At 45.7% G+C, this 15,022-nt stretch overlaps 1 protein-coding gene across 1 annotated transcript in view; it reads left to right on the top strand.

The window, feature by feature from the left end:
• Window positions 1–15,022, top strand: part of FAT2 (FAT atypical cadherin 2) — an 83,845-nt gene that overhangs the window by 34,058 nt on the left and 34,765 nt on the right. Inside the window, exons 5-10 of the mRNA XM_040498179.1 lie at window positions 119–430; window positions 1,411–1,621; window positions 3,459–3,598; window positions 4,195–4,476; window positions 5,798–6,008; window positions 10,051–14,109. Coding sequence (XP_040354113.1) covers window positions 119–430; window positions 1,411–1,621; window positions 3,459–3,598; window positions 4,195–4,476; window positions 5,798–6,008; window positions 10,051–14,109 — 5,215 coding nt within the window. The remainder of the gene's footprint in view (window positions 1–118; window positions 431–1,410; window positions 1,622–3,458; window positions 3,599–4,194; window positions 4,477–5,797; window positions 6,009–10,050; window positions 14,110–15,022) is intronic.

Below are 15,022 nucleotides of genomic sequence, written 5' to 3'. Positions count from 1 at the left end.
CACAGCCTGGCTAATGTTTCCAGGCTGTGCAAGGCAGGGATAGGAGAAGGGTTGCAGTGGGTGGTGATGCATATTCACTGCTTTGCACTTGGCAATTCATACTCCATTCTGTACCCAGGTGACTGTGCTGGACAACGGGGACCCCTCCTTAAAGTCTACCTCCAGGGTGGTGGTCCGCATCTTAGATGTCAACGACAACCCCCCCGTGTTCTCCCACAAACTCTTCAATGTCCGCCTTCCAGAGAGGCTGAGCCCGGCAACCCCTGGGCCTGTGTACAGGCTGGTGGCTTCAGACCCTGATGAGGGTCTCAATGGCAGGGTCACCTACAGTATCGAGGAGAGTGATGAGGGGAGCTTCAGCATCGACCCAGCCACAGGCATGGTGTCATCCAGCAACACCTTCACAGCTGGAGAGTACAACATCCTAACAGTGAGTGGTGTGTGTGTGTGGCGGGGAGTGTCATAACCGGTTAGGGATTTTCTTTGAGGATACAAGAGAAGGGAGACAGCCCTCAGGCATGGTGGAGGTGCTATTCCCTTCCCTGGCTTTCTCCCAGAGAAATGGGAGCCCCAGCGTCAGCCAAAGGATCAGAATTCTGGGCCTTTGTTTTTGAAGGCAATAGGGTCCTTGCCTGGGAAACCTGATCTGTTCTTAGAGATAAGGATTTTGGTGAGAGTAGCACAGGCTTTGGAATCAAAGTAAGCCTAGGTTCCAATTCTAGCTCTGCCATTTTACACCTGCCCAAAGCCAAGCCACTTAACCTCTCTGAGCCTTTGTTTTAGCATCTATAAAATGCGGATAAGAACAGTTTCCTTGTAGGGAGCCAATATAGCAAGCGGTTGGGATATGGCCTCTCCTGTCCGACAGCCTGACTCCAAACCCCAGCAGCCTCATTGCTGGTGAGGCAGACGATCCTGGGCAGCCGAGTTCCCCGTGCTGAGCCCATTTGCTCCTGCAAAGGGAGATGTGACGGGACCTCTCTCAGGGCTGTCATGAGGATTAAATCAGATATTGCACTCAGAGCAGGGCCTGATCCTAGTGAGAGCTCCGTAAAGTCTCGTCTAACTTATGGTTTGGGTTGTTAAGAAGGGCCCGTGTGTGCCAAGCCCAGCTCTAGAACCAGCACACGGTAAGCCTTCCGTTAAGAGGGGCTTGATTATTTTTTCACTACGCGTGAGGTTCTCGAGCAGGTCACCTGTTTCGTGCCCACTGCACCTGCAGCAACCAGCGTGGTGCCTGTTGACATCAGGGCTTCCTGCTGTGTGTGTGTGGAATGAATGGACGAGTGGACGGGAGGCCGGCTCCAGCAGTCACAGGATGCTCTGCCTCTCGCCTGGCCACCTGGGTCTTCTTATTTCTTGCCCAGCCCTGCAGACAAGGCCTCAATTTCAGTTTTGGCTTCTTTTCAGGTCAAAGCAACAGACAGTGGACAGCCACCACTCTCAGCCAGTGTCCGGCTGCACATCGAGTGGATCCCCCAGCCCCGGCCCTCCTCCATACCACTGGCCTTTGACGAGGCCCACTACAGCTTTACAGTCATGGAGACGGACCCCGTGAACCACATGGTGGGGGTCATCAGTGTGGAGGGCCGACCCGGTCTCTTCTGGTTCAACATCTCCGGTGAGGACCCTAGGATGGTCAGCCCCTTCCATCCGTACAGCCCAGGCCCAGTCTTCACAGCACGGTCCTTCTGAGCGCGCTCACTCAGGTCACGCTCCCTGGAAGCCCCTCCTTTGGGTGTGAGTGGTGACTGTCTCTGCCCTTGTTCTCTGGGTCAGCTGGTGAGGAGAAGCACCACTCCTGCCAATCTTTCCTTCCACACCAGCTGTGATCTCAGGTCGAGCCTCCATGGCCTCCCTGGTACCCCAGCCAGAGTGGGACAGTCCCCCAGTTACTCCAAGTGCCTAGGAGAGTCAGAGGAGAAAGCACAAGTTTTGTGTTTCCTCTTCTGCCTCAGTGTGAGATCCCTGCAGAGCTGATATCGTGGACCATGGCTTGAGGACCGCTGTCCCTGGGGCCATGCTTCATGTTCCAATCCCAGGTTCCGTCCTCATGATCAGGGGAAAGGGTCCATTCTCTTTGTAGGAGACACTTGGGTCCAAGCTCTCATGGTCTTCTCTGAAATTTCTTTTGTCTCTAAACCAAGATTTTGTTAAAATATCCAGGGGGAGGGGAGCATAGACCCCTCTGAGAATCTGATGAATCCTTTGGGAATCTAATGAATGCTTAGGCTCTCTTCCCAGAAAGGTGTGCACATGTGCACGTGCGTACACACACACACACACACACACACACACACGAGAATACAAATATAGGGATTTATAGATCCCTTGAAATGCAGCCAGGGATTCCAGGTTAAGAATATCTAAGAGTTTCAGTACCACATGAACTTTGGGGTCCAATTAGAGAGATTCTGTCTAGTTCAGAGATTGGATGTACACCTGTCCCAAGATTTTTGACTTCCTGGATTGGCTTTCAATTCTGACTAACTGTTCCTCTTGTTTGGCTTTTCTTTTTCTTTGGCACAAATTAACACATGTACTCTGTAGAACATTTGGAGGACACAAATAAATGCAGAGAGGATGATAAAATCACCAAAACCCCCACCAATCAGAAGATAATCCACTGTTAAAATGTTGCTGTCTTTCCTTTTAGTGGTTTTTCTTTGCACACACACACACACACACACACACACACACACACACACACTTAGGGTTATATTAAAATGTTGTTTTATAACCTTTTAAAATATAATATAACATGAACATATTTCCATGCCACTAAACAGATTTCTGTTGAGTAAACAATTAAATAGCTGCATGCTAATTCTACATTTTAGATTTTTACAGTTTATTACATCAATTTCCTCTTGAACAGAGTTATTTTCTTTTTTTTTAAATTTTTTTAATGTTTATTTATTTTTGAGAGAGAGAGAGAGAGAGAGAGACAGAGTGTGAGCAGGGGAGGGGCAGAGAGCAAGAGGGAGACACAGAATCTGAAGCAGGCTCCAGGCTCTGAGCTGTCAGCACAGAGCCCGACCCAGGGCTCTAACCTATGAACCGTGAGATCATGACCTGAGCCAAAGTCGGGTGCTTAAACGACTGAGCCACCCAGGCACCCCAAACAGAGTTATTTTCATTTTTCTCCTGCACATAGGCACCTTTAGGCTATGCAAACTGTCTAATAGGCCATGGGGTAGAGCTCCATTACTCCTGTGTTTACCATCCTGGTAGCAGAACACGTTCTATGGCAAACGTTGGTCTTCCTCCACCACTCTTCAGGCCTTATAAGTGTACCTTTTTCTGTATCACCGCTCAGATCTTGATAATAATTTGACAAGAACTTGACAGGATCTACGACCCCTTCCTCTAAACATGCCAGACAGATCCCGTTGCTCTCCTACTGTCTCCATCACTGAGGCTGTGTGTGCTCCTCCCTCTCCCCACCCCCACTCCAGGTGGTGACCAGGACATGGACTTTGACATTGAAAAGACCACAGGAAGCATTGTCATCGCTAGGCCTCTCGACACAAGGAGGAGGTCGAGCTATAACTTGACCGTGGAGGTGACCGATGGGTCCCACACCATTGCCACTCAGGTTAGAGGCTTGACTGGGGACCTCCTGAGCTGAGAGGGGACGGGAGGCTTCCTTCATTGGGAAGAAGCTACACAAGGCTTTCAGTGGATGTGGTGTACTTCAGAAGATGCCGAGTTTGGAATTAAGGTTCTGCCTTCCAGTCTTATCTGATAGATTTTCTACTTCTGTGCTCTTGGGAGAATTCTTGTTCCCACTGTGTAACGAAGGGCTTTGTCTCAATGAACGGTTTTCCATTAAGGATAGAGTTCCATAGAGGCTGCCAGGGTTATGAGGCATGCTGGTCAGTGGGGGCTCTAGATTTCTACGGTGGTTTCAGCCAGAGTTTTACCTGCTTCATATATTGGAATTTCATTAAAAAATTCACTTGAAGAAAAGGTCCTTTTAACCGAAATTTTGTTTTTGAACACCACTGGACTGCACGTTATTTCAAAGCCTTGTGATTTTGAAATCGTATCGTTCATTCAACAAATATTTATAGAGTGGCTGCTGTGTGCCAGGCACTGTTCTAGGCACCGATGTTATGGCGAAGAACCAGACAGACAAGGTCACGGACCCCCTAGAGCTTACAGGCTGCCTTTCCCTCTCATTCTCCCTAGGTCTACATCTTCATGATTGCCAATGTCAACCACCATCGGCCCCAGTTCCTGGAGGCTCATTATGAGGTCAGAGTTCCCCAGGACACACTGCCTGGGGTGGAGCTACTCCGAGTTCAGGCCACGGATCCAGACAAGGGCAAAGGCCTCATCTACACCATACATGGCAGCCAAGACCCAGCAAGTGCCAGCCTCTTCCAGCTGGACCCAAGCAGTGGTGTCCTGGTAACCGTGGGGAAGTTGGACCTTGGCTTGGGCCCCTCCCAGCACACGCTGACAGTTATGGTGAGTAAGCCGAAAAACCAGGAAAGATGCACTTGCATGTGGATATGTGGGGGTGGGCGCCCTTGGAGGCACGCTGAAGGTCCCCTCTTCCCTGATTAGACAGGTACGCTGATGCTCATGACGATGCATGACATGAGATGTGACACTTCCCAGCCTGCCAGAGGCACCTTCCATAAGGGGTGCCCGAGAGTAAAGAAAGAGATTACAGAGCTGCCAAGGAAACTCCTACAACCTGGGCTTTCTCTGGGCTCAGTCCACACACCCCCCAACAGCTCTCTCCCTGCTCCATGACCGCATGGCGACAATGCAGACTGCCACGGTTTCAGAGCTGGGGAGGACCCAGAGACCCTCCCGCCTAGAGCAAGCACTAGGGTGAGCAAGAGAGGCATTGGCAGGGCACAAAAAACTAAGAAGGACTCACTTTCAGGGTTCTGTGCCCGCACCTTATGACCCTGAGAGTGAGCCTCCTTAAATCTACGCCCTACGTGCCTCAAGTGTCACACTCTAGTCCCAGCTCGGATCCTACCCATTTCTCTCCTCTTACACCACAGGCCCACAGGGGCTTACTCACCATCATACAGTTCTTTATGATGGAACCAGAATCAAATCCAGCCTTCCTGACTCAAGGAGCAGGATTTTATATGCTAGGTTATCATCCTCTGGGCACATTAATATATATTAAAGGCTCTGCAAAGTCCTGCAGCAAAGAAAACTTTAACATCATTTAATTCAGTGCCCCCTAAATTTAGTTGACCATAGAATTTTTTCCCCTGCATAACATGTTAACATCTTGAAGAAATATCATCTGAGACCTCAGTTGGAAAATACGGTTTCTGTACTTCTTTCTGTCTTTCTCCTAAAATGGGATAGTCCATGAATACAGCTAAGCCTAATAATCACTAATTTATAAGTTAATTTAAAAAGAAAAAAGAGCAGGGGCACCTGGGTGGCTCAGTCAGTTAAGCGTCCGACTTCAGCTCAGGTCATGATTTCATAGTTGGTGGGTTCAAGCCCCGTGTCAGGCTCTGTGCTGACAGCTCCGAGCCTGGAGCCTGCTTCCGATTCTGTGTCTCCCTCTCTCTCTGCCCCTCCCCCACTCACACTCTGTCTCTCTGTGTCTGTCTGTCTCTCTCAAAAATAAAAATAAGCATTAAAACAATTTTTTTGAAGAAAAAAGAGCATAAAAGAGAGCAAAATTTAAAGCAACACAGAGTTACAGTTGGATGTATCTTTCACTGGCATTCTATTTCATTGACCTTCATGTAACCCTGCTGCCTCCCATTCCGTTTGCTGCTCACGGCATTCTCCCCTGGGCCCGTAGGTCCGAGACCAGGAGATGCCCATCAAGAGGAACTTTGTGTGGGTGTCTATTCACGTGGAGGCTGGAAACCTCCACCCACCCCACTTCACCCAGCTCTACTATGAGGCGAGTGTTCCTGACACCACGGCCCCTGGCGCAGAGCTGCTCCAGGTCCAAGCCATGGATGGTGACCGGGGAGCCAATGCCGAGGTCCGCTACTCCTTCCTGAAAGGTGAGAGGCTGGCCATGAGTCCAGAGCATGAGGGAAGAGTCTTTGGCAATAAGAAAAACCACCGGAGGCATGAATTTGCAAGTGAATCAGACGCCAGGCTCTCTAAGCTTTGGCAAATACCATTTCTAGAGCATTCTCTGGGATTATAATAACCTAAATTAATCCACTTCCAGAGATGGTAAGAATAATAACAAAGGGCCTACTTAAGTTACAGGAGAATTTATAGACATATTATATAAATTCAGCAACAATGTATATATAAAGGATGCTTATGGAGTCCGTGTAACATCTTTGTAATATCTTTGTGCCTTTACAATAGAAGTGACCTATAAATACTTTGTAATATGTATGGCACAGTTTTAGGAGTTACATTTAGGAGTAATGTTTTCTGTTAAGGCCGTATCATTGTTTCATGTCTATGATATGGTTTTCTTCCTCTCAACATTGGGAATGATGTCCCCTGTACCAGAAAGTCTTTGTAAAGAGAAAAAGAGAAAATGTGCATTAATACATATTGTAAACTGTCACATATTATACAAATGCCAGGGGTTATTGCTATCATTGATACATGTGAATTATAAATAATTAAAGAAACAAAAATGATAATATCTAGTATCCAAATATGATCATTAATGATAATTTTTAATGTTTGATAATTCTTAATGATCTTTTTTTTTTAATTTTTTTTTCAACGTTTATTTATTTTTGGGACAGAGAGAGACAGAGCATGAATGGGGGAGGGGCAGAGAGAGAGGGAGACACAGAATCGGAAACAGGCTCCAGGCTCTGAGCCATCAGCCCAGAGCCCGACGCGGGGCTCGAACTCACGGACCGCGAGATCGTGACCTGGCTGAAGTCAGACGCTTAACCGACTGCGCCACCCAGGCGCCCCCATGATCTTTAATAAAAGTAAAACTCAGCGAGCTAGATGTTGCAAAGGGACTCATAGAGCATAATGTTCATTTACTGCCTATATACTTTCCAGAAATCAGAGCTTTTACATTTTTTTTTTTAAGAAACAGAAACTCTTATACCTTGCCAGGTGGCAGAAGTCTATATATACATCACTGAAGAATGATAATACAAATTCTAACCCATTAATTGCTTACTTTTTGTGATTAATGAAGCATAATCACATCTTTTATCTCATTTTACGTCTTTCACAACCCCATTGATGGAGGTACTAATTTTATTTTATAGATAAATTAAGACTTGTTCTAAAATATCCTTCTGATTGTAGAAGTCACGCATGCTCATTTTTTAAAACATGGGAGAAGCAGAAATAAAGAAGAAAATAGCACTCAGCCATAGTTTTCACCAGACAAAATAATTTTGTGTATTTCCCTCTTCTCTTTTCCTATGCATATTTTTGCAGTAGTAAGATTGGGTGTGTGTGGGGAGGGGGGTACCTTGGATGGCTCAGTCAGATAAGTGTCTGACTTTTGATTTTGGCTCAGGTCATGATCTCACGGTTTGTGAGTTCGAGCCCCATCTCTGCCTCTGCGCTGACAGTGCGGAGCCTGCTTGGGATTCTCTGTCTTCCTCTCTCTCCCCCTTCCCTGCATGTGTGCATGCATGTGGACTCTCTCTCTTTCTCAAAAATAAACATTTAAAAGCAAAGATTGAAGTGAATATACAATTTTGTGCCCCAGTTTTTTCTCTCAGCAGCATAACATAAAAAAGTATAATTATGCCCAGGTAGTTTACTTGGCTACTTTTAATAGAACTACTTTTCAACTGCAGTCTACTTATCAAAACTGTTTTTGATGAAACAGGGTCTGTATCACAGGGCAAATTGGGAAATCACCTCACTAGTCAGCTGGAGAATAGCTTCCATGAGTGGGAGAATCAGATGGAATGTTTTTGTGATGAAGCCTGGCTATTTGGTTACTATTGAAATAATAAAATATGCACCTGTGTGATAAACAGAACAAGAATAGTAAAGTATAGGTCTTCCCAGAGTGAAGACCTATACCCCTGGAGGTGAGCAAAATTATTCAGGTGTTACTCAATGATGGCATTAAATAGGCAATCTTCTCATCACAAGAAAAAAATTGTGACTATGTGAGATGATGGCGGTTAGCTAAACTTATTCTGGCAATCCTTTTGCAATATAAAGGTACATCAAATCATTATGTCGTATACCTTAAATCAGTACAACATTATATGTCGATTACATCTCAATAAAACTAGGGAGAGGGAAGTATCCGTTATGCAAGTTGAAATTCTGGAGATCTGCTATGTGACATTGTGCTTTTAGTTAACAATACTGTGCTATATACCCTTAAACATTTGCTAAGAGGTAGATCTCATGTTATCTGTTCTTACCATAAACGAAAGAAAGAAAGAAAGAAAGAAAGAAAGAAAGAAAGAAAGAAAGAACAAGCAGGAGGGAGGGAGGAAGGGGTTGTTGTCTAAATAAAGTTAGATTTTAAAAACTGCAATAACTTTGAGACACTATTTTGGGGGGAAATATAATTAATTATATTTTCAACATTATTTTTTGGGAATCATGTAATGTTGTATAACCAGAACTTTCCTCAAAACTTAAATTTGAAATGTTATTATGCATTTATCAAAATAAATATTAAATTTTATTGTTTTTTTTACAATTTTTTAATGTTTATTTTTGAGAGAGAGGAAGAGAGACAGAGCACAAGTGGGGGAGGTGCGGAGAGAGAGGGAGACACAGGATCTGAAGCAGGCTCCAGGCTCTGAGCTGTCAGCACAGAGCCCAAAGCGGGGCTCAAACTCATGAACCGTGAGATCATGACCTGAGCCGAAGTCAGATGCTTAATTGAGCCACCCAGAAGCCCCTACATATTAAATTTTAAAAGGCCTATAAAAGATAGGCAATCAGATATGGAGAAAATACTTCCCCTTGATTTTCACGGGGGCTTCCTGGTTAGTCAAGGACAAAGGCTTCACTGGGTACTCGAATCTCTCATTCTTCTCTAACACTTGCTACTCCTAGTTTTACAAAAGAAAGAGGATAGATCTCAGGCTCACATCCTTTAGCAAGCAATAGGTTTTATCCAGACTTTACCCAGGTATTTTATCCAAATGTTTTTTTCCACTGACTTGTTTTTGTGGTAGCCTCTGATGTATGGCAAGCAATAAGGATTTTCTTTTTTAAAGTAGTGCTACAAAAGTTGCCTATTAAGTTATTTTAAATTTAGGGGCACCTGGGCGGCTTAGTCAGTTAAGCATCTGACTTTGGCTCAGGTCAGGATCTCATGGTTCATGAGTTCGGGCCTCACATCAGGCTCTGTTCTGACAGCTCAGAGCCTGGAGCTTGCTTGAGATTCTGTGTGTGTGTCTCTCTCTCTCTTTCTGCCCTTCCCTTGCTTGTACTCTGTCTCTCTCTGTCTCTCCCCAAAATGAATGAGCATTAAAAAAATTATTTTTAAGCTATTTTAAATTAAAAAAACAAATCCGTTTAAAGGAAAATATGCACTCAATAATGGTATAAAATTGCGAAGGTGGTGGCTGGATATTGAAAAAACTATAAAGGCAATGTGAGAATGCTTGACATTTAGAAAATCCAGGTGTGGTGGAAAGGGTATTTGATCAGGAGCCTCAAGGTCTGGGTTCAGTCTCTCCCCACCCAACCTCCAAGCCCAACAAGGACCTTCCCACCATAGACTATGTGGGGAGCAGATAGGGTGGTTTTTAAAAGTCTCTCCTATAAAAGTCACCACCGAAATACAGAGTGGAGTGTTCTTTTCCTACAAAGCGTAAGTTTCTTTCTTCGCTTTCAAGACCTTCTACAGCTTTGGTTTGTAGCTGAAGTTGTGACCCAAAGACTGAGTGATCATTGAAGCTGCCATTTATGGAGTAGCTACTATGTGCCTTGTGTAAGGTATTTTATAAAATAGGTGTCTTCCCTATATACCATTTCATAACTAAATCCAGGATAGCACAGGATGTGGATTTTGTCCTGTCCACGTTTTGTGTGATAGCCTCTTTACTGATCTAGAAAGCCTACTTGGTATCTCTTGGACATGGGGTAAATTTCAGTTTGTCTTGTTTTTTGTTTCAGGGAACAGCGAGGGTTTCTTCAACCTAAATGCCCTGCTAGGCATCATCACTCTGGCCCAGAAACTCGATCAGGCAAATCATGCCCGGTATAGCCTGACAGTCAAGGCAGAAGATCAAGGCTCCCCACAGTGGCATGACCTGGCTACAGTGATCATTAATGTTTACCCATCAGATAGCAGTGCCCCTATCTTTTCCAAAGCCGAGTACTTTGTCGAGATCCCTGAATCAATCCCTGTTGGTTCCCCAGTCCTCCTAGTGTCAGCTACAAGCTCCTCAGAAGTTACCTATGAGTTAAGAGAGGGAAACAAGGATGGTGTGTTCTCCATGAATTCATATTCTGGCCTCATTTCCACCCAGAAGAACCTGGACCATGAGAAAATTTCATCTTACCAGCTGAAAATCCGAGGCATCAATATGGCAGGAGCATTTACTGATGTCATGGCTCTTGTGTACATCATTGACGAAAATGACAATGCTCCCATGTTCTTCAAGTCCCTGTTTGTGGGCCAAATTAGTGAAGCAGCTCCATTGTACAGCATGATCGTGGACGAAAACAACAACCCCCTTGTGATTCGTGCCTCTGACCGTGATGAAGAAGCTAATTCCTTATTGGTCTATGAAATTCTGGAGCCAGAGGCTTTGAAGTTTTTCAAAATTGATCCCAGCATGGGAACCCTGATCATCATATCAGAGATGGATTACGAGAGCATGCCCTCTTTCCAATTCAGTGTCTACGTCCATGACCAAGGAAACCCCATCTTATTTGCACCCAGGCCTGTCCAGGTCACCATCAAGGTCAAAGATGTAAATGACTCCCCTCCCAGGTTCTCAGATCAGGTATATGAAGTAGCGGTAGTGAAGCCTATCCATCGGGGTATGGAGCTCCTAATCGTGCAGGCCAACGATGATGACTCGGAAGTCACTTATGGCATCAAAACTGGCAATGCTGATGAAGCTGTTGCCATCCATCCCATCACAGGCCGTATATCTGTGTTGAACCCTGCTTTCCTGGGAGTCTCTCGGGAGCTCACCATCAGGGCTTCTGATGGCCTATATCAAGATACTGCACTGGTAAAAATTTCTTTGGCACAGGCTCTTAACACAAGCTTGCAGTTTGATCAGGTCGTCTATAAGGCAACAGTGAAGGAGAATTTACAGGATAGAAAGGCACTGGTGATTCTTGGTGCCCAGGGCAATCATTTGAATGACACGCTTTCCTACTTCCTACTGAATGGCACAGATATGTTTCGGATGGTCAGGTCAGCAGGTGTGTTGCAGACAAGAGGTGTGGCATTTGACCGAGAACAGCAGGACACTTATGCGGTAGCGGTGGAATTGAGGGACAACAGGACCCCTCAGCGGGTGGCTCAGGCTCTGGTCAGGGTCTCTATTGAGGATGTCAATGACAATCACCCTGAATTTAAGCATGCACCTTATTACACAGTTATCCAAGATGGTACAGAACCAGGGGACGTTCTCTGTCAGGTATCTGCCACTGATCAGGACTTGGGGGTAAATGGTGCTGTCACATATGCATTTGCAGAAGATTATGCATATTTTCGAATTGACCCCTATCTTGGGGACATATCACTGAAGAAACCCTTTGATTATCAAGCTTTAAATAAGTATCACCTCAAAGTCATTGCTCGGGATGGAGGCACCCCAACCCTCCAGACTGAAGAAGAGGTACTTGTCACCGTGAGAAATAAATCCAACCCGCTGTTTCAGACTCCTTACTACAAAGTGAGAGTGCCTGAAAATATCACACTCTATACCCCAATTCTCCACACCCAGGCCCGAAGTCCAGAGGGACTCCGACTCATCTACAACATCGTGGAGGAAGAGCCCTTGATGCTGTTCACCACTGACTTCAAGACTGGTGTTCTAACAGTAACAGGCCCTTTGGACTATGAGTCTAAGACCAAACACGTGTTCACAGTTAGAGCCACAGACACAGCTCTGGGGTCATTTTCTGAAGCCACAGTGGAAGTCCTGGTGGAGGACGTCAATGATAACCCTCCCACTTTCTCTCAGTTGGTCTACACGACTTCAGTATCGGAAGGCTTGCCTGCCCAGACCCCTGTGATCCAACTGTTGGCTTCTGACCAGGATTCAGGGCAGAACCGTGATGTCTCCTATCAGATTGTAGAGGATGGCTCAGATATTTCCAAATTCTTCCAGATCAATGGGAGCACAGGGGAGATGTCCACCGTTCAAGAGCTGGATTATGAAACTCAACAACACTTTCATGTGAAGGTCAGGGCCATGGATAGAGGAGATCCCCCACTCACTGGTGAAACCCTTGTGGTGGTTAATGTATCGGACATCAATGATAACCCCCCAGAGTTCAGGCAACCTCAGTACGAAGCCAATGTCAGTGAGCTGGCAACATGTGGACACCTGGTTCTTAAAGTGCAAGCTCTTGACCCTGACAGCAGGGATACCTCCCGCCTGGAGTACCTGATTCTTTCTGGCAATCAGGACAGGCACTTTTCCATCAACAGCTCATCAGGAATAATTTCTATGTTCAACCTTTGCAAAAAGCACCTGGACTCTTCTTACAATTTGAGGGTAGGTGCTTCTGATGGGGTCTTCCGAGCAACTGTGCCTGTGTATATCAACACTACAAATGCCAACAAGTACAGCCCAGAGTTCCAGCAGCATGTTTATGAGGCAGAATTGGCAGAAAATGCAAAGGTGGGAACCAAGGTGATTGAGTTGCTAGCCATAGACAAAGATAGTGGTCCCTACGGCACTGTAGATTATACCATCATCAATAAACTAGCAGGTGAGAAGTTCTCCATAAACCCCAATGGCCAGATCACCACTCTGCAGAAACTGGATCGGGAGAATTCAACAGAAAGAGTTATTGCCATTAAAGTCATGGCTCAGGATGGAGGAGGAAGAGTGGCCTTCTGCACCGTGAAGATCATCCTCACGGATGAAAATGACAACCCTCCACAATTTAAAGCATCTGAGTACACAGTGTCCATTCAATCCAATGTCAGTAAAGACTCCCCAGTTATCCAGGTGTTGGCCTATGATGCAGATGAAGGTCGGAATGCAGATGTCACCTACTCAGTGGACTCAGTGGAGGACTTGGATGAAGAGGTCATTGAAGTCAACCCAACTACTGGTGTTGTCAAGGTGAAAGAGAGCCTGGTGGGATTGGAAAACCGAGCCTTTGACTTAAAAATCAAAGCCCAGGACGGGGGGCCTCCTCACTGGAACTCTCTGGTGCTGTTACGACTTCAGGTGGTTCCTAATGAAGTATCCTTGCCCAAATTTTCTGAACCTTTGTATACTTTCTCTGCATCTGAAGATCTTCCAGAAGGGTCTGAAATTGGTTCTGTTAAAGCAGTGGCAGCTCAAGATCCAGTCATCTATAGTCTAGTGCAGGGCACCACACCAGAGAGCAACAAGGATGGTGTCTTCTCCTTGGACCGAAACACAGGAGTTCTAAAGGTGAGAAAGGCCATGGACTATGAGTCCACCAAATGGTACCAGATTGATTTGATGGCACATTGTCCCCATAATGACACTCCCTTGGTCTCCTTGGTCTCTGTCAATATCCAAGTGAAGGATGTCAATGACAATAGGCCTATCTTTGAGGCTGATCCCTATAAGGCTGTCCTCACTGAGAATATGCCAGTGGGGACCTCAGTCATTCAGGTGACTGCCAATGACCAGGACACTGGGAATGATGGCCAGGTGAGCTACAGGCTGCCAGTGGATCCTAGTAGCAATATCCATGAGCTCTTTGCCATTGACAGTGAGACTGGCTGGATCACCACGCTCCAGGAGCTTGACTGTGAGACACGCCAGACCTACCGCTTTTATGTGGTGGCCCATGACCATGGAAGGACCATCCAGCTCTCCTCTCAGGTCCTGGTTGAAGTCTCCATTACAGATGAGAATGACAATGCTCCCCGATTTGCTTCTGAAGACTATAGAGGATCTGTGGTTGAGAACAGTGAACCTGGTGAACTCGTGGCCACTCTTAAAACCGTGGATGCTGATGTCTCTGAGCAGAACAGACAGGTCACCTGCTACATTACAGGTAAGAATACTTGTCTTGAAATGGCGGCACTGGGGTACATTGAAAAAAGTCTAGAAAGAGGTGCCCTAAGACACGGGTTTAAGTCCTGGCTCTGTGGCTTATTAGATTCCATTTATAGACTTGCCATGCCTATTCTCATTCACTTCACAAGGATACTGGTAAGATCTAACTTGAGAAAGCTCAGACAGCCCCCTGTAAATTGGAAAGTGTTTTGCAGAGAAGATCTCTTATTACTTTAGGTGAAGTAGAAAGAATAGAAGGGAGATACTTGTAACTGTTCTCGGCTTCTAGAGGATGGAGAAGGCATCAGTAGTCTTATGATCCCTGAAAACTCTGTCAGATGACTGTCCTTGTGGAGTGTATTCTGCCTAGAGCAAGTTGTGGATACCAGAAAGACTCCTTAAGTCAATCATAGGACCTAAGTGTTGGAGTGAAAACACTCATAGATATGATTCCAGCTCAGTCCCCTCACTTCACACACAGGAAAACCAAAGCCCAGATAGGGGCAGAAACTCAACCAAGGTCGCACTCCAAGCCTGAGTCAGATCTGGCGTTAAAACCACACTCTACAAGCTGCTTTCCCTAGCAATAGATACCTATTGCAGACTTAAGTTACCCCAATCCCTGTCCAGTGACTGAACCAGCTAGCCAGTGGCCATAAAGGAGCTTTTGTTTTTAATTTTTTAATGTTTATTTATTTTTTAGAGAAAGAGAGAGACAGAGCTGAGTGGGGGAGGGGAAGAGAGAGAGGAGACACAGAATCCGAAGCAGGCTCCAGGCTCTGAGCTGTCAGCACAGAGCTGACACGGGGTTCAAACTCACGGATTCTGAGATCATGACCTGAGCTGAAGTCAGATGCTTAACCGACTAAGCCACCCAGGTGCCCCAAAATGGTGTTTCTTTATTTCTTGTA

This window comes from Herpailurus yagouaroundi, unplaced genomic scaffold (assembly GCF_014898765.1).
Source record: "Herpailurus yagouaroundi ecotype Mexico unplaced genomic scaffold, PumYag 29, whole genome shotgun sequence".
Classification (NCBI taxonomy): domain Eukaryota; kingdom Metazoa; phylum Chordata; class Mammalia; order Carnivora; family Felidae; genus Herpailurus; species Herpailurus yagouaroundi.
Note: the sequence above shows the minus strand (reverse complement) of the source record. Positions and strands in the feature narration are given on the sequence as shown.